Below are 20,468 nucleotides of genomic sequence, written 5' to 3'. Positions count from 1 at the left end.
CTGCGTTATCCGGTTTGATTGAAATTCAATTTAGGAACTATTCGATAATTGCAACGCGGTAGGGATCAACGTGGCCCCCGCGAATAGCGATATCAATCCACGCGATATAATTATCGGCGGTGATCGAGACGAGGCGAATTTTCGCATTACCGGCCGTTTAATGGAATCGTGGAATGCGAACGATCATGCCTCTTCGATTTCTAATAAATCGAGGTCGCGCTAACGTGTCCAAGAGAAACGAGTCTCGTTAAACGATCCGAGTTTGATGCGTTAAACGCGTGAAATCGACTCCTGCACACAGAGCCACTTCAATGTTTGATTGAATTCGAGTTAATGATCGATCATTCGACCAATTTTACTTCGAATCAGTGTATTTGTAATTTTAATTGAACTCAAATTTTCGTACGAGTTGACCAGCTTTCAATCGACGTGCTCGAATCTTGGGATTTGAATTTAACGAATAGTGATAAGATAAATTTTTACCTGGTTAGATCGTCCAAATTCATCACGCTAGGATAACAAAGGAAGGTGACGAGGTCTGACTCAGGTATGTACAACATTTGACCCTGGAAAAGTAATAATTTTATATATCAAAATGATGTATTTTCAAATTTTAATCAAACAAAAATAATAAGAAATATATATATATGGAAAATGATGCATGCCATTTCTTTACTAAATTAAATAATCATTGAATAATTTATATGCATTCATTAAAAAAATATATACTGACTTTTAAACGTAGATACGAATATTCTTCCGAAGCGTCGACTCGCATCACACCCTTCTTCGTTCGCAACACATAAACCGTATTTATGTGTGACAGAATATTTTCGAATGTCAATTCTAAATGTGGCCTGACCTAGGACAACAAAACTGCAAATTTATTTCACGATACATCAAATATTCAAAAAACTTTCATAACAAATCACATAAAAACGTATTTAACATTTCTACAATACAATACAAACAAAAATTTTATGTATTTTATATAATTAATTTAATAAAAATTATTTATCAATGTACTTCAAACGACAGAAATTCTATTATCACATCTGCAAGTACAAATCTCATACAAAAAATGATTTACCAGAATATATCGCTCTAATTAACAGAAATCCTGTTACCATCGACCGTCTTAATTCTCTTCGAGTCACAGTACTAGGATAATGGCTTGTGCACGTAAACACGTATTTAGATCAATCAATCGCCAAGAATCTCGAACCGTTTTATCCCGTGCATACGTATCGATGCTTGTGCAACGGGATTTCGTTTCGATTTCTCAAGGTGTCGTCCTGGAATACCAACGACGATCGAGAACTAATAATGAACGGATAATTGATCATGGGCGCGGGCTTAGATCATGCGTGAGTGCAAATGCAAATGAAGTTAAACGGTACTGTTCGAACGGCGCGCGTATCCAATATGTCGCTTGGAAACAAACCGCATTTGAAAGATATACGATTACGCGTGCATGAATCCACGCAAATTATATCGTTGGTGGGCGGCGATAATGCAATTTCGTGGTCCTAATGCGATGCTTCGAGGATAAAAGCAGAGGCCGGCGCGTTGTCGCTAGTGTTTCGTGAAATGAAACTCGCGATGTTGGGTTTGAAGTGACATCTCGTGGCGTTTCGTTACGAATTTTATTATATTTTTATATTTTTAAGGGAAAAATTTTAAATATATACGTTTTAATATTTTTCAAGAGTGAAAATTTTATATATATATATATATATATATATATATGTTTTAAATTTGGTAAGTTTATGAAGTGGTTAAAGCTTGAGTGTAGCATGTGACTTCGGATGTTACATCGTGAATTGATTCTTTTATTTTATTGCTCTAGTACTAAAAATGGAGAACTAAAAAAAGGGGAAATCGTATAAATCTGATAGCGTAAGACATGGCTCTTTTATTACGTCAAATTTATTTCAAATTTATTACTCGAGATAAAAGAAATGGGTCAATTGCAGAAGGTATAGGTAATATCGTATTTTTTTTAGAAAAGAATCTTGATTTCCAAATTTATACCTATCTTAATGTAATAAAATCCGATATTAGAATAAAATTGTTTATTAAAATCATATAATATAACGTCATTCAAATATAAAAGCTATTACGAATAAATAATAAATAATAAATATTTTTAGATAAAATAATTTTCAAATTTTTTCAAGTCATTTTTCTTTCTTTTCAATTAGATTTCTAAAATTTGAATCGTACGAAAAAAAAAATACAATAATTACCAGTTTAACAAGTTAATTATTACAATAATGTTAACTATGCTATATTATATATACAAAATGTTATTAGATATTCAACGTGTTCTCCATCAATGTCCAAATATTTATATATTCCGAGTGAAAGGGATAGTTAGACCAAAGTTAATATCCGTAACGTAATTTGTGTTTACGAATATTATCCTACAGTATGGTTACAAACGCTCTGCATACATATTCGAAGATACTTTGAACAAGATTTGATAAATGTCAATTTACATCGTTGAAGTGGCACAGATATTGGCAGCGCTTCATGCATCCTTGATACAAGTTATAATTGTTCAAACTTACGGTAAGAAGGATGTCGTTCAACTTGCAATTACCGGAGCATACTTGAGGTATAACTCGTGTTATAGTGCATCCAGTTTGAACGATGATGAGGTCTCGGTTGAACATCAGGTGGAATGGAAAAACTCGGCAGAACGTCATTGGACTCACTTTTGGCTCTGTAATATTTAACGATATTTTTAACGAGCTTACACTGATTTGAAAGAAGTCTATCTTCTATGACAAATACGCTCTATTTTTATCTTTTCTTTGATAAAAAATATTTTCTCTCAGTCAAAATACAGTAGAAAATTCTTTTAAAAAGGAAAATTGAATATAAGTATGAAAATCATTTTATTTTGAAAGATCCTCAGAGTAAATATTATATCGTTTTATTTTATTTTATAAAAAATATTTTGCCTAGTCAAATTATAATAAAAAAAATTGTTTACATTTGTAAAAAGAAAATTGATATAAAAAATCACTTTCTAATTTTGAAAAATGTTCAAATATTATACATTTTACTTTTCTTTCTTTTTTTTTTTTTTTAATAAAAAATATTTTGCCTTAGATTGTAATCAAAATTTTTTTTCCTTTTTGAGAGAAAATTGACATACATATAAAAATATATTACTCACCAACAGATAAAGTCTCGAGTTCTGCAATCATGGGGTTTGAAACAACCCCAGGGCCGGACGTGTTGGTGATCAAAAATTGCACGTGATCACATTCGTTTTTTGTCTTCAATATTCGCATCTCTATATCCGTGCCGTGAAGCTTTTTCGCCACGGTCTACGGCCGATAAAAGTTATAACTCGTTTAATCATGCTTCGTTACAACCTGAACGAATTTGTTAGATTGAAAATTAAATAGCACAAGTTGAGATCGGCTTAACACCCGCTTAACTTTGACCGATAAAAATAATATACCGTGACTGGTATTATACGTAGTGATGAAAGTTAGCATCTTGTTTCTATCTATAAATAGCAAAGCTTTGAGCGGATCGTTGCCGTAGTATCTGATTATCATCAACGCGTATTTTCACTTTCATACTTTTTTTCTCTCTCTCAATTTCAATAAACTTCTTTCTCCTTAAATATTAATAATAGAAACCGCGGTAATAAAGAATAGAATTTTATGATGCTTAGTCTGTCGAACGAGCTCCGTCATTTTTTGAAAATGTACAAAATTGGTAAATCGAAACTCGTTACCGAAACAAATTGAACAATTTCAGTAAATTAGAACTTATCCAAATTATAAAATCTGTCGAAATCTGCTTTTCGAATACCTCTCTTTCACAATCACATATTGAATATTTACAAGAAAATACAATATTTCTTAACCAAGAAAGGAAAATCACATTTCCAAACGACTCTCAAAAATTCTCAAAAATTCTCATCCTTCATCATTGTGCTTACAATTTGACATTCTTATTCAACAAAAAATACCTTGACTATGCCGATCACGATATGTTCCAATCCAGGTCGATCGGAGTAATAATGTAATATGAGCGCGCCATCCTCGGGCCTCTCGGTGCATCGGAAAGAGGGCGCCCTCATTCCCGGATACAGGGTGCCCAAATGATCGTGAAGGGCGTCCAAGTTCTGTAATTAAACAACGTTGCACAGCCTCTCTTCCCTCCCCCCCCTCCAGTGTCAATTTATCCGTTACTCTCACAATTATCCAGCGGAGTAGAACAACAAGGCCCCCACGCCCCCTAATTTATTTTCGATTGCCACTTTGCGTTTCGATCATGCCCACACCTGATCAATGCCCAATCGTTTTCGCCGTGTAATGCTCGTTAACGCGCGTTTCCAATTCAATTTCTGGGCCGCTAATTTCTAGATCGTAGATGCGTCTGCCGCGATATCTCGAGGGGAGGAAGGAGGGGGGGTACGATACAAGAAACGTGAAATTTCGAGGGAACGACGACGCGACGTGACGAGAACAAACTGTTCGTACGTGACGCTCGAAAGAGAGAGAGAGAGAGAACCGGAAATGAAACCCCGCGAAGGAAAAACGATAATAATCTCGTTCCACGGTGACATTCCGCTTGCTAATCGCACCGCGCTCGTTCATCGTGAACCGAGTTTCTTACTGGGAAGCGAGCTTGTTCGAAATGAAATACGATACGATAATGAGAATCGGAATAGAGTGCGAATGGTTGGGATGATTTTAATAGAGATAATAGAAAATTTAATAGCATTGAATATTAAAATTGATACGAATGTATTTATTGTGATAATAATAATAATAATTAGATGCGTAATTTATATGGTAAAATAAGTAATAATTGCGTATTAATTGTAAACGTGAATGTATTATAAATGAAAAGTGAAAATTCGAAAGAAGGATCGGATAAAGAATTGAACAATGTATAATTTAATAGAATTAATTGTAATGTAGAATTAAAATTTTATATATATATATATATATTTTCAATGAATTGATGTTGTATATTGATTGCGAAATTATCTTCCTGTAGAGTTTTGTTTTAAAGTATATCGATTGTGGAAACTCGTATGATTAAATAGAGATTATGTATCATTGGGTAGCACGTAATTATATGAAAACATAACTGTACGTTTATCATGGCAAAGGCAGCTGCTTTGATGTGAATATCTAAACACGGTGGAGATATTAACCAGAATCCGTGAATCTATAATTAATTCAAACAAGACAATCGATTGCCTTTTGATTGAACGAATAAACTTTTCTTTCATCATTCTAATACAAATATACATTAACTTCTGAAATACATTTCATACTTTTGTGTATCCTCAATTACTCAAAAGAAAGAAGAAAATGGTAAATGAATTTAAAAGAAAAAGTAAGTAATCACTGTTCCCTTTTTTCTCCCTACGTTTATATCTATATATTTGCTAAGAATTAATTTATAAAACAACCTAGTTTTCATATTACATTAATTACTTATATTTATATCGAGCAAGAAAACGATTAAATCTAAAAAGTATGATCACAATCTCATCTTCTATAAAAACTTAATTAACTTATGATACAATCTAAATTCAATCCTTTCCTTTTTTTACACCCGATTATCTGTAGAAGCAAAAGAATAAATAGAAATAGAAAAAAAAACAAGAAGAAGAAATAATTTTCATCCATTTTTACTTTAAAAAAAAAAAGATAAGTAATTTTCTCTTACTTGTGAGACAACCTAAATTCCAATGCACACAGAGATCGATTATCTGCAGGAAAAAAAATTCTATAGAAAAAAAAAAAAAAAAAAAAAAAGAAAAAGAAAAGAAAAAGAAAAGATAATTTTATGCACACAATTTTTTTTACTTAATGCAAGTATCATTTATCGCCCTGCTCCATATACTTAACCTCGATGGATTCCACCTGGCATAGCTCGGTGAAAAACAAGTCGATCATTCACCAAGCTGAAACGCCATAAAGAAATCACAATAATTCATCGAGCAGGCGCGACAAAAACATTTTTCACGACCGAGCCTTCGCAATAATCCGCCGTTTCGTATTCCGACCACACGAACGAGTTTACGCGCTTTTTGTTTGTTCATTCAACCAGAGGTTGCCGCAATCAGTGGGGCGACGCGTTTCCCTCGAACGAATCGTGCGTCGGATTCTGAAATGCACGCCATACGATCGCGAACATTGACCGTGCGCGTTACACGGATGCAAATTGTTCGATTGGCACGCTTGCTGTCTGAAAGTTCTGAAGATCCTCCGTTGAATAAGATCGTGAAAAAAAAAATGACGTAGAATTTTTAATCATTCGTATCGTATGATTGTGAAAAAATTAAAATCTGATTCTGCACATGATATGTTCAATTCATACGTGATATTATTTATTATTGGTGGAAGAGATGAAAATTCATTGTGTTATTCGTGTTATTTTTACGTGTTCTACGTAGATTTCGATAAAGAAATGGGTATTAAGAGATGTAATTATAATTATCTTTCAAATTTTTAATCAATGTAATAGTGTAATATTTAACGAGGAATATTTATTACGTTCTTTTATTTCTTTTTTCTTTCTATAAAATTAATATTTAAATCAATATGTTTCTCTTTAAATGATAATCCATTTTCAAACGATTATAAGAATTATTTTTTAATCAGCTTAATTTGATTTGTTCTTGTTTTTTTTAAGAAAAGATTCAATATAGAGAAATTAAATAATCTCTGAAATTTCTTTCTAAAGTAAATAAAAAAAAAAATCTGTAATCCATAAACGAAGCAACGTATCACGACTTTAATACTTTCGTTCAAAACTTCCTCCTTTCGAAAATTTAAAAAAAAAAAATTAAAAAAGAAGAAAAAAAGAAAAGAACCATCGCACAGCAAGTTTCACCTCGTCCATAATTTCCATCCAATTTTTTTTTTTTTTCTTTTCTTTTGCGCAATCCATCTCTCATTGCGTAACGGAACATCCACGTACGTAACACGTTCGAGCGACGACGATCTACCTACGTGTCATCTTTTTAGAAAACTTTCACCGCGAATGGATCCGAATGGAATCGCGGGAATCCCGGACACGGTCTACCAGGTGGCCAATCTTATTCCGTAAGAAAGTGAATGGTCGCGGCTCGTGTCGTGGCAGATTTACCTGTAAAAAGTCCCTGGGCGTAGCCCCGAGCACCTGAAGAATCTTGTCGTAGCCCGAGTCCTGGCAGAACTCGAAGAACATCCGGCCGAACAGCTCGAGGATCTCGTTCGCCGGTATATCTGGGAAATTTTAAAAAATTAACAGGCGATTAAAAGAAAATTGTTGGAGATGCAAGAAACACAAATGAAATTCTCTTCGAGTAGGATGCTGGACCTAGTAATTAGATTCCATGTTCTTTTTTAATATAGATATATATCTCTTTTTTAATATATATCTTCGAAACTGACGAGATTACGTTTTGTAATGTTTTGGCAAACATTAAGTTTTATCTTTTCTTTTTAAAGATATAGAAATTGACGATCGTCAATTCTGAGACGATCCCTCTTCGAAAGGGGATCTCGCGTGTAAAAATTCGATTTTGAGATCTGAACAAGCACGTTAAACGGGTGTCAAAGACATCGACACAGGTGTTGATCGAGGAAATTACAATTTTTAGAGAAATACAGCGCGGATGTACATACATCTGAGGAGGAATGACGATTTTCTCGTACAGAGAAGAGATTACCCGAGATCACGTCGATGTCTCGCGACAAATTGCTCGTCGGGAGAGATTATTGGGGTGAACCTTTCTTGGGGATTGCCTCCTCTTTTTTTTTTCTTTCTTCTTTTCTTCTAGTCAAAGATTTATGGCCCAATATCGAAGGATATAGTATTATTATTATTACTGCTACTTTTTTTCTTCCTTTTTTTTTTCTTTTTTTGTTTGAGATGAAGATTCAGTGAAATTTTCTATTTTTGTAGTTGGGATTGAGTGCCATGATACTTTGCAGATAATCCAATTTGAAGTATCGATTTGCACACTCGATATATTTTGTTTCAATTTGTCAAAGAGAATTGTATTTGTTTAATGAAACATAAATCATCAATTTTAGAGTAATTAAATAAACTTAAATTTAAAATGTATAAAAATAATTGATATAAATGGAATACGAAATTGTTTAATAAATCAAAGGAATATTTGTTTAATAATTGTGTAATTACAACATCTATCACAAGTGATAATATGCTGTTCATTATGATTGCACATTTAACTTTATTAAATATCTTATCTCATTTTCATTAATATTAAAGCAAAATTGTTCTTGAAAATTAAACTACGTTAAGAAAACATTTTCCTTTAATCTGGTATTCATGAATATTACACTATAATGTAATTAATGTAGATAAAGATAAAGAAGAATATTTAAGAATTTAATCGAATTAAACGTTGAAAAGAAAATTTGAACAACAATAATAAAGAAAGCTTGAAAGACTTTAATAACGTTAATAAAAATAAATATTGTTGAAAATTTAGTTGAGCGTATTAGAAAAAAATTGAAGAGAAAAAATAAAAGATAAAAGCAATTGTTTGGATACAAGTCAAGAATTTTAATAGAATTAAGAGAGATTTTTATGAAAAGATTTAACATCAAATAAAAAATTATTATTGAGATATTTCATATTTTTATTTGTATAATTCTTCTTTCTTCTTTTTCATAATTTTTGATAAATAAATTTTTAATTTTTAATATAGACGTATACGTTTATATAATAATACGTACTGAGCCGATTGACAGCTGCCGATATTATGTTATACGTAATTTCGTCATCATATATCTGGCGAACCAGAAACTGTCCTTCCATATTAACGGCGGCATCTTTTCTGCACAAACAGAATATAAATGAAAATTAATCTTTATTTTAAATTATTAACGATGACTTTTTATCATGCATGCATAATATCTAATCTTTTTTATATATAATGTTCTTATAATCCTTTAACTTATATTCTTTAAACTTTCTTGCATAATTGAATTAAATATTAAATGAAACTTTTTAGCCAATAAATTGGTTAATTAAAAGCTATCTTTATCACGCTTCTCAAACTCAATCTAAGTTAATTTCATGATTAATAGTTATATTTTTAATTATAAGTAACATTTATTGAAATATTAAAAAGAAATTAGAATCCATAGGATGAAAATTAAAATTATCCTATTATTTTTTTTTTCTTTCCTGAAAAAAAAATGAAAATCGACAAGGATAAATTTATTTTTAACCTAATGAAAAGAAGTTTTGAAAATTGATAATTTGTCGATTTACTACGACGTAGTCGCTAGAAAAGAATAAACGAGAGAAGAACTTCTATTCCGTGAATATTATTTCACAGAATTTTTTTTACAGATATTTTCCTTCGGATATTAAAAAATTAACGATGCAATGAAATATTAATTGTCAGTTTTCAAACAAAAACAAGATACAAGCAATCAAATATCGATTTTATAAAAGTTTCGAAAGCTTGATTAACCAAACCTTTTTATTTTCTATCGACTGAGTGCGATCTTTTAAAATTAAGAAAAAAAAAAAAAAGAAATATCGTAATCTAGTAAAAGTTTATTTTTCTTTTCATTCTTTTTTCTTTCACCTCGAAACGCTTCAACTTGGGAATGGGGCATAACAGGAAATTAATTAGTTTCGCGTTGGACAAAGTAAATACTTCTTAGCAGCTAAAAGCCAAGCATTTTAATAGGTTGCCTGACGCTCGTGGTGGTTTCCATTTAAATTTACAAAGTGCAGTCTAAAGGCACTTCGTCGTTTGACATGGATATGAGCTGTCATTCCGCGCAGCATTTTCATATAACTTGCTGATGCTCGTAACCATTTTACGAAAATTATTAATTCGTCTTTAATAATTACACTACATATTATATTGTTATGTTAATAATAAATTCGTTTAATAATTCATTATATTAATTTTAATATCTTTTTCTCTTTTTTCGCGATACAATATTATAATCTTTCAAATTTGAAATGAAAAAAATATAATGATACAAATGAAACATCTTGTTTTCAATATTTTATTTTATTTTCCATATCATTTTCATATGATCTGTATTCAAATATGCTAAATTAATTATAATTATACTTTTTAAAAAGAGTAGATTTTATTATATTTAATTAATTATAATTTTGTTATAATTAAATCGAAAAAGAGATGATACAGAAATAATTTCGAAGTCTCGTTTTTTGTAATAAAGAATAAGTCTTTGTCATTTTTTGATAACGTTTGTTAATAATTGGAAAATTGGATTGAAATTTTGTATTTTGCATCGCTTTGCACTTAGTGAAAAAAGCTTGATCGTAATTTTCCAACGCAATGGGAAACCTTGGAAATTCACACACAATTTACAAACACTGTGGCAACGAAACGTCATTTAGGACAATCAAAGTGACCCCTTTTCCGTTTTCAAGAGTCATTGTGGTATCTTATATACCTACTCGTATTTAACCCACATTTTTGTATTTCTCGCATTATTTCCGACAAACATTATTACCCTCACGAGACATTGTCGTACAATGTAACACCACTTCATTTTATTTAAAAAGAAAAACCATATTGATTATACACACCTATTTTTAAAACTTTAATAAAAGAACATTTTGTTCGTTTTTATAGAAAAAAGATTATTTTTACCAAACCATTACTTTATTCTTATTTCTTTTTTTAATTAATTTTTTTCTTTAAATTGCGAAAATTAATCATATATAAAATATGAAGGGTGAAATGAAAATTATAATTTAAATATTTAATAAAAATTACAAAAGATAAAATAACTTTACCTTTATCGTTAAAAATAAAATATAACATTTAATGATAAATAATTGCATGATACATTATACGATCAATCGTCACTATTAATGTACATATTAATAATAATCTCAATTGCATATTAATAATAATCCTGTATCGTTAAATGGCAAAGAATTATTATCATTATTTCTTCAATCATTCAGAATTAAGCAAAAACGAATAAATTATTAAACGCGTTGTTCATATATTTCAACATAACGAAATTTTATTCACCCGTTATCGTTGTTAATTATAATAGCTGATAAAACGAAATAAACCTGAAATATGGTTTATATAATAAAAATGCTCCAATAAATGGTAACGAACACAACCGCGCACAGCCGATCTCGGCTAATAATAATTATCCTGATAGCAGCTCGCTAATGTACACGCCCATTCCCATGAAAGCACGGAAGCCAAACAATCATACAACGTTGCATAATCAACCGATAATCTTGACTCGAACGATAAATTCTCGGATAAATTAAGTTCCTCGATCGGTTCAATTAAATCTCAGAAAATCACGAATGGATAGTTGACCAATCGCATTATTTTTCGATTATACGTATCGAAACACAAACCGTGAAATAAAAATAATTATACACCTCAAAGCCAAGCAAATATAATTGTTGTAATTAGATTGATACGTGTGAAACATTTTTATATAAGGTGTATAAGTTTGAGAGAAAAATATTGTTCCTTTGATTGATCGTAGATTACATCGTTGTGAGAGTTAAAATTAGTTTTGCGAAACTCAAAGTTAACCATTTTCATTAAAAAAAAAAAAAAGAAAAAATGAATCAAATGGAAACTCGAAAAATAATATCGATGATTTAGTTTGAAAAGAAATGTTGATATTATTTCACAAGAGAACAAGAGAAATGGTGGTTCGAATGAAAGTACGACATTCCACTATTATTCATCACTTAAATGGAAAAAGTAAAGAAAGTTGACAAATAGATTCCGCGTGAAACAAATGGAAACAGTTATTTCGTTCCTTTATTAAAAAAAAAAAAAAAAAAAAAGATAAGCAGAATTCATTTTTAAAACGTGTCATTGAAGAATGAAACTTGTAAAGTATGTAAAATATGTTACGTTTCATATAAATACAAAGGATAGAATCGCATAGAAATTATTTTAATGAAATATATACGGAATGTTTCAAAGAAGGCTACTGCTGGAAACATTTCGCAATAACGAAACTTGTTCAAACTTCGAAATCGCGCGGATACCGCAGAAAGGAAGGTCATACTTCCGGAAACGGTTAAGAATTTCGCATACTTTGTCGAGTCATGTTCACGGTGCATAAACCTGTTCAAGCAGCCTTCTTGTTTTCTTTCGTTATTTTTCTCTTTTTATAAATTTCTCGAGGCAATTCACGAGAATGTTCTTTGCGAGAAAAAGAGAAAAAAAGAGCAAAAAACAAAAAAAGACGAAAAAGAAAAAGTTAAAAAAGGATCCGAAGTCATTTTTCTTTTTAAAAGTATGATCAGAAAAAGGAATTCCATCTCCATTGTGAGCGTGAAAAAAGAGAGTTCAGTTCTTCATGGATCGTATTCTTTTTCATATTCCGGACTTCCTTGATCCATAAACTTGCAACTCGAACGTTCTAGGTTAGGTAGATGGCGTTGCTGAGTTCTTGGCAAATAAATGAAGCGTATCAAATGATTCCTCGAGGAAATGTTTGGTCGACAAACAACGAAACATTTATACAGTCACTGTATTTAAGGATTTGGCCCTGGACTACGACAATCACAAGGCAAACCGTGCCAATATTTCGTGGGTTGAATCAATAGACCTCGAGGATCGGGTAAACAAAAGTGTATTAGGCGAACTTGTTGATCCAATGAGAGAAACGAAAGAATTTTTCAAGGCTTCTTCTCTTTCATGAGAAAATGGATCACTCGCTATCTTTACGAGTCAGAATAAGCAGGCATACTTATTATGTTGTTTTTTTACGATTTGAGGGAGAGAATTTTTTTTGGAGTGAGAAGTATAATATATGAGATTAGTATACTAATTTTATAGGCAGGATTTATTTTGTGGATGAATGGGATTGTTAAGGGCGATAAAAAAAGATTTATGTAAGTATAGGTGCGAGGACGTGATTGATATTCTCGAAGGGTAAAAATAGTGGCGTTGAGTGCATTTGAATGGGAAAAAGAGGATTTGAGGGGATGCTTGGATTCTTAATGGTGGTTAGAGTATGGCAATATCGTAGTATATATATATCATAGAATAACGAGATCGTTTATTGGATGGGATAAAAGCATTAATAACTTTATAAACGTATCTGATTTCATGGTTGCAGCCAATTTCGAGTTCGATTAGCCATACATCGAGATAAATACGTGAGCGAGTCATTATGCATTCAACCTTCATTTACCTCATTGTCTCAATTTAATTTGAATCATTGAAACAATATGATAAAAATAGATAATGAGATTAACAATGATAAGTAATTAAATTTGCAACAAAAAAAAGGAAAAAAATTTTTTGTATATTCATAAAATTATCATTTACATCAAAAAAGAAAAAGAAACAAATTTTCAAATCTTCAAAAATTTACCAATTTTTCAAAATTCGCCAATTTCCTCCAAGAATCATATTCGAATCTTGATCAAATTCCAAGTCGGAAATTCAATCATCTCATCGATTTGTATAAAATCACGTTGTACAGAAAATTCGATATGAATTTCGAGATCAATACTGCGAGGGGAAAAAATCTTCTTCGTTGGAAGCGAATTTTCAATTAAAGAATCGAGGAATTCGGGTCATCGAACCCTGCTACAGATATGTACACATATATATATATACACCAGAACGCTAGAGCAAAATAAAGTTGGGCAAGCATGGAGACATACCACGTGGTCTGGCAAAGCATCACTTCTCAACTTTTGATCTCCTCTATAGATGGCGACAAGATTAATCGAAATCCCCAACCCATTCGTATTAGACTCCTTATCATATTGTTTACAATCATTTATTCTATTCTGTACACAGGAAGGAAAAAAGAAAAAAAGGAGAAACGTTGGATCGTGCAATAAATAGCGGTACAGCAGCAGCAAGAAATACAAGAAATCGAAGAAGACAGTGCAAAGGAAGAAGAGACGAGGCGGTCGCTCGTCTGTAGCGTTTTACCTACTTTATCGCCTCCCAGGTCTCGCTGTCAAAGGTCTTCACAACCAGCAGCTCGAGGGCGTAATTCACAAAACCGTACTGCACATGTAATACATAAAAGAAACCATAGTTTTTTTTTTTTTTTTTTTTTTGATAATTCGAACGAACATCAATTTAATATCGTCGACTATTTTTATGGAACCTCTATGATTTACGAGTGAACGAATCAATTTTAATTTTAATTTTCACTGTTTCAGTGTTTCACGCGAATTGGAAACCGACATCCACCGGATCGTCAACGTGTCGTTGTCGTTCCGTCCACGAGTCACAGTCAAACCAGTCCGGCTCCTCCTTTGTCCTCGATACGAGCGATCCGATTAGCAGTTTCTCTCTTTTTTACGTTTGAACGTACCATGATGATTGGGGCTGGTCGACGCTTCTCCACGTATCATTCCATTCTAATTGTCATGGGAGCCGTGTTTACCTCGTGCACACGAGCCGCGTACTGGAAAGTTGGCCTGCCGTTTGTCGGACACGATAAGTATCGATTTTCCACAGCTGCGCCACCTAGATACAACCCTGTTACCCGACTTCGGCTCGCCCTCCATCAACCCTCCTACACTCTTCCGCTGCCAATCCGCTTCCCTCCTATCTTCCACGGCCTGGCATCGACGCCGATATTAGTCATCCGATGAATACTTGCAAGACCTGCAAGACTGGGTTGGAAGAAAATCGAAACCTCTTCTTTCAACTCGACGTTTACGATTTTTCTTTTTATTTCCCTATTTCTTTTTTTATTCTTCGCTTATGATGATTTAACGTTAGAGCGGTTGCAATCTCGCGAGTCTTCGATCATCGATTACATAGAAAGGAGAGAATATTGTTGTGTATTGTTGTATTTGCGTTGGTCGTTAGAGCAAAGATTTTATTTCATCTTCTTCTTTTTTTTTTTTTTTGTTTATACTCTTCAACGTTTATTTTTTTTAATATTCACGAAATATTACAAGTTATGACAAGTATAAAACAAATTTTTCATTTCTAAAACTGAGAAATAACATAGAATGAGATATTCCTCGATTAAAATTGATATACATATTAACTTTTAAGTATGGTTCATTATCCAATCTCCATCTTGAGGTTCGATATTTATAGATATTGAAGAATTTGAAAAATTTCTTGCAAAATATCCATTGATTAATTTCTACTTCTTCTAACCGTTATCCCAACATTTTACGATTCTGAAAATTTTAAAAAGATTCTACAAACATCCGATTCCAAGTGCAAAATCAAAAATCGATTTCTGAAAATTCCGAAAAGATTACGAATCTCCAATTCCAAGTATCGAAAAAATTCAACGATATAGCCAAAATTTCCTGGAAGAAAATCTCCTTCCTTTAAGTTCCATTTAAACCATGACGGTGTTTCCTGGAAACACATTGCGATTCGAGCGTCTTCGAATGAAACGATCTCGAGGATATTTGGACTATCGAACGCCAAGCTAAGCTTCGACAAAACTCCATCAGCTTAGACGTTCGAACACGACTTGGTCAGGTGGCAACAGGTTCAAACGGATTTATCTTGCGTTAATTTTGGGGTGGAGGAAATTGGAGCGCGATATGATATTCCGATCGGACGATCCGTGTTCCGGAAACAACAACTTTGGTCAGGAAGGGAGAGGGGTGAGCTGACGGGTTTAAATTATAATTAGAAACGAAGGTGAGAATCTGTAGAGCTTCAACGCTCGCCTCCCAGAGGCGAGTTTCCACAGCCACGAATGGATTTTACTTTCGCGCATCATCGTCGTTTGGATCCGAAGGAACCGGAAATTATCTCCTCGCCGGTACGGCTTCGTTCACGGAGGATCACGGATAGTCTCTGTCCTCCCGTGCTCTTCGTATGCGCTACATTAATCTTCGATAGAGATTCGTGGATTTCAGAATTTGGTTCTCCGATCAGATTCGGTTAATTTTTTGAAAATTCTGGAAAAATTGAAAATTGCTTGTTCTCGTTCAAAATTTTTAACGAATATCTCTCCAGGTTTATCGCTGATGGAATTTTTATTGTATTGTATATCTGTAATTTTATACATAGAGATATGTAATGTAAGATTTTTCGTATAAAAATCTTTGTTTAATTTTTACTCGTGGTTACTCGAAGATTATATATCAATGGATGGATGTTTGAAAATTCTACTAGTTTTCGAGAGACAGGTAGGTAGGTCTCTGATGTTATATATAACGTCTCTTATAACATCTTCTGTGAAAATACAGAATTACAGAAACATCTTATATCCTTCGTATTTTTGAGGCAAGAGTGGAATATAAATATTGAAAATATAAAGGAAAAAAAAAAATCTTTTCGAAGTTTACCTTTTATTTCAATTTCTTTCTTTGACATTAAAAATTCCTTTAAATAACTACGCGCGTACCCAATACCACAAACGACTCATAAATCCTCCTCTGAATTATTTAATTTTTCCATCAACCTTATCTTTCACGGGCCTCGAGAGATTAAGACCCATGCACTATGTACATTTTCCATCCTGCGTCCACGGCATCCGCAAAATCCTCCACAAATTATACCCAGGAAAAAGATCTTAAAAGTAGCTTTCGCGAGATCCCCAACGCATACACACATGTACACATAAGTGTACGCAAATACGAATTAATAACTCGTCTAAAATTATTTCCTTCGCGCGTTGTGACTAAGTATCCAATTCTTTATTCAACATTCCAACGAAATATTCGAATCATGGAGGAGCAAGACCCATATCGCATTCTAAGAGGAACGAAACTCGCGTCAACACGAATTGGCAACAAGACGATTGCCAATTTAATCCACATCCATGGATTAAATATAAAAATTTGAAATTCTCTTGGCCTCAGAGACGAGAATTTTGCATTAATTCACGCATAGGCGTTCAATCCTCTTCATTGGTTTCGCAATTTGGATAATCTATAACGATAACGAGACGAAAGACGACAAAAGAAATCGACGAAGGATAATTAAGGTGAGATGAAAGTTTAAAGCGGAGCGGATCGTTCGACTTCCTTTTCCTCGAAGACAAAGAACTTAAAAATTTCAACGCGACGAGGGACGCCAGCGTGTAATACATATTTAAGATCAGGGGATCCAGTCTAAGTTGGCCGAGAATTCGATCGTTCCTCGAATCGACTATTTAACGCTGACCTCTTTTCGACCATCCACCCCCTCCGAGAAACTTCTTCGAGCAAAGGACGGTTCATGATTATTGAAGCGTCTAGAATGGAAGTTTGTCTAAGGAAGTAAATAAAATTTGAAATCTTATCTTCGAGAAAGTTCGAAAACTTATCGAATAAACCGCTACGAGATAGAGTGAAATTTTCAATTTTAATATTTAAAATTCAACGTTCTATTATCTCGTTTTTTGAGCAATTTTATGAAAACTTCGTTTTGAAAAATTTTTCCCTTATTCTGTCTTACATACGCATCAAAATTAATTCCATCGTAAAATAATGTTCAGTGTTACTTTCACTGTTTTGTATGTGCTATCATTTTCAAAATAAACAAAATAAAATCGTACTCCACACGTAAAACAACTTCTTATCTTATATACTGGTGTCAGATTTCCACTTTGATTAAATTGGAAACAAGGATTGGAAGGGAAGAATGTCTCGTTTTACATGTTACTTTTTTACCCGTGAAATCATTTTCCTCGGCCGAATTGTATCACCCTGTACGTACACGTCATTTTGCAGAGCAATAACGTTCGATAACCATTTCAAACGTGGTTGTTCACGTGGAAACGGCAGCCTCGGTTTCGGTTTCACGCGTCAATTCCCTTTATAATCCTTGCGACGAATTTTCGTTCGTTTTTCCTTTCGCCCCCGTTGTTTTCAAGCAATTGCCCCTGTATCGGTGTTTCGGCGACGTGCACCGCGGCGTCGACACAATTTCACGCGAAAAACTGCCAGATGTTTACTTTCGCAGCTGTCGCGCTGCTTCAAAGATGAACAAGCTTATATCGAAGCTGCAATATCGGTATATAGGGCAACCAGGGTAGGATCGCGGAGACCTCGTCCCCATTGCGAAAGGCCAAAAGGGCATGGTACAGCCTCCGCATCGCATGGCTTCGCGGGGAATATGCTGAAATATCGTGGCAGAGTAATTATCATTTTGAAATGATTACGATGGTACTCGAGTCTCGTATTAATTTAATACGAATTCGATGAAGTATATTTCTTGGACTTTTGGAATTTTCGTGAATTTTTGAATTTTTGCAAGTGGAGGAGTTGATTCTTGAGGAAATTGACTGCCATTTTCGTACGTGGTTGAGCGTTTATCGCACGGAGTTAGTCCCGAAGGGTACGAAGAGATAAGGCGAACGTTTCTTGACCTGATAAGAGAAGTTAACACATTTACGACCCTTGATATAGAGTGACGTAATCTTATATTTACACACAACGTATACGTGTGTATGATAATTCGAAAGATGGAATTAAAAAACGAGGAAAGAAGAAATGATTTAGGAATAGAATTTTGATCATGGATATTGTAATCTATGATTTTTTATTTTAGACGTGTTGTTTCATTTCGCTTATCTTGAATAACAAATATATAATTGAACTTAAATTAAAGTCTTGTTATATAAATTTTAATAAAATACCAAGAAGAGAAGAAATGACAACATGAAATCTGCAATTTAAAATTTTCTCGAAATCTTTTGAAAATTATTCTTGATTGATCCATAATAAAAATTGTTAAAAAGTATGCTCTCACAAACGGGATATAAAAAAAAAAAGAATAAAGCTTTAATTGATACAAGAACAAAAGAAACCAAATAATGCATAATTAATATAAATTCTAAAATCGATATGTTCCATTAAGCAAATATAATTTATTCAATATAATTTGCTCAACTAATTAACCATTCTTTAAATAACGTAATTTAATCACGACAATAGATACACGCCAAAAATGGAACCTACATGAAATCGCATATTCCATTATCAAATGAACATGATAAACATCCTTTGAAATCTCGAACGTTCGCTCGACATCCCTTAAATTAAGAAAATTAGCGGTAAAAACGAATTCAACGATATTGTAACACTTAATCTCCTTGCCCGGTCCAACTTCATTTGCACGATTACGAAATGCAGATCCGTACGTTGTTGTATAATACCGCATTCGCCACGATCTTTCGCGTCGAATGGAAACTCTCTGGCACCCTCTGCCATCACCGCCATTACATTCTCGAAATCGATGCAACCGTCCAAGATTTACGAGGCTCGGGGGTTACGAGTTAAGATACAGTCCTTTCCATCCAGGCCAAACGTTTGCTCGTAAAACGTATGAAAATAACAGGGCGTTGTATAATTACTGGAACATTTACGAGCGCGGAGAAGTTTACGAGTAGCAGAGGAGCAATCTCGCTATACGGTGTCAAATACGGAACCATCGACCGTCCACGGATTAAACGGGTCCAGAGTGATTCAAGGGAATAGTTATCATGGATAATCAAGGCCGTCGACAATCGTGTGAGCTCCTTCTATCTCCTAAACACCTGGGCGCGAGATGAAGAATTATTGCTGAACGATGGAGAGAGAGGGAGGGAGGAAAAAAGTTGGAGATCTCTCGTAGATCTTTAATACGTCATCGTGATATCGTATGGGAGTAGAATGGGTGAGATGGACGCAAAAAAACGCATTCAACGAGGATCTCCAATGATGTCGTGACGATGGTCGAACGTTATAATCGAGCGGCAGTAATTGAGGATGAGTCGTTAGCGAGAGACGAGTTGAATAGAGGAGATGCACGGTTTTATCGGTGCTCGAGTACTTGTAGATTTCTAGAACCAATGGCCAGTTGTAATGGAAAAATATAAAGAAGGATTAGTATTGGGAATAATGGTATTATCGGACATTTACGTTCGATGTTTTCGCGTTAGTTAAAAGAATAGGTTGAAGAACAGTTGAATGGGGCACAGATATATGGCTTTATCGGTGGAAGTTGTAAATTACGACGGTCAGTTTTAATGGAAAATAGAAGAAGAGAGAATTGGTATTTGGAATGATGTTAGATTCTTGTGAATAATAATATTGTCGATTACTAACTTAATTAATATTTATCGGTACGTAATTAAACTCATCAACCAAAGCCAAAGCTTCGTATAATTTTCAATCAAATTTTTCAATCAAGCTTAATAATATCCAACGTCAGAAAATTTATATACTGGGATCAATAAAAGGATTTCTAACAATTAATGAAAAAGAATAACTCCAAATTACCAATCAAACTTAATTATCTCATTACATCGTTCCAATTACAGGTCGCAAAATTACTCCAATAATTCTTTAATCTTTAATTGAATAACGAAAAAAAAATTCATAGACATGTTCAATATCATAACTCATGTGTACACTTGATCCCATACTATTCTAACTCGAACCGGAAATCAAACAATAGAGGGAGGGATGGATAAACGATTCGAAAGCGTTATCCCCTTCATGAAGCATCGATGTGCAAATATTGGAGGAACCTTGCAGCCAATTACGAG

The 20,468-nt window shown here is 33.3% G+C and overlaps 1 protein-coding gene across 3 annotated transcripts in view; it reads right to left on the bottom strand.

Annotated features, from left to right (window-relative positions):
- Positions 1 to 14,428, bottom strand: part of LOC122718774 (guanylate cyclase soluble subunit beta-1) — a 31,892-nt gene extending 17,464 nt beyond the window's left edge. For 2 of the 3 annotated variants that reach the window (XM_043944090.1, XM_043944092.1), the window contains exons 1-9: positions 14,343 to 14,428; positions 13,956 to 14,029; positions 8,742 to 8,842; positions 7,141 to 7,259; positions 3,998 to 4,153; positions 3,188 to 3,341; positions 2,574 to 2,728; positions 734 to 862; positions 484 to 566 (exon numbers count right to left, since the gene is read on the bottom strand). In XM_043944090.1, coding sequence (XP_043800025.1) covers positions 484 to 566; positions 734 to 862; positions 2,574 to 2,728; positions 3,188 to 3,341; positions 3,998 to 4,153; positions 7,141 to 7,259; positions 8,742 to 8,842; positions 13,956 to 14,029; positions 14,343 to 14,345 — 974 coding nt within the window. In that variant the 5' untranslated portion in view covers positions 14,346 to 14,428. The remainder of the gene's footprint in view (positions 1 to 483; positions 567 to 733; positions 863 to 2,573; positions 2,729 to 3,187; positions 3,342 to 3,997; positions 4,154 to 7,140; positions 7,260 to 8,741; positions 8,843 to 13,955; positions 14,030 to 14,342) is intronic. The other variant, XM_043944091.1, reaches the window with a different exon arrangement.
- Between the last annotated feature and the right edge of the window lie 6,040 nt (positions 14,429 to 20,468).

This window comes from Apis laboriosa, unplaced genomic scaffold (assembly GCF_014066325.1).
Source record: "Apis laboriosa isolate Shangri-la unplaced genomic scaffold, ASM1406632v1 scaffold68_cov148, whole genome shotgun sequence".
NCBI classification, from domain to species: Eukaryota; Metazoa; Arthropoda; class Insecta; order Hymenoptera; family Apidae; genus Apis; species Apis laboriosa.
This window is presented reverse-complemented; position numbering and strand designations above follow the sequence as displayed.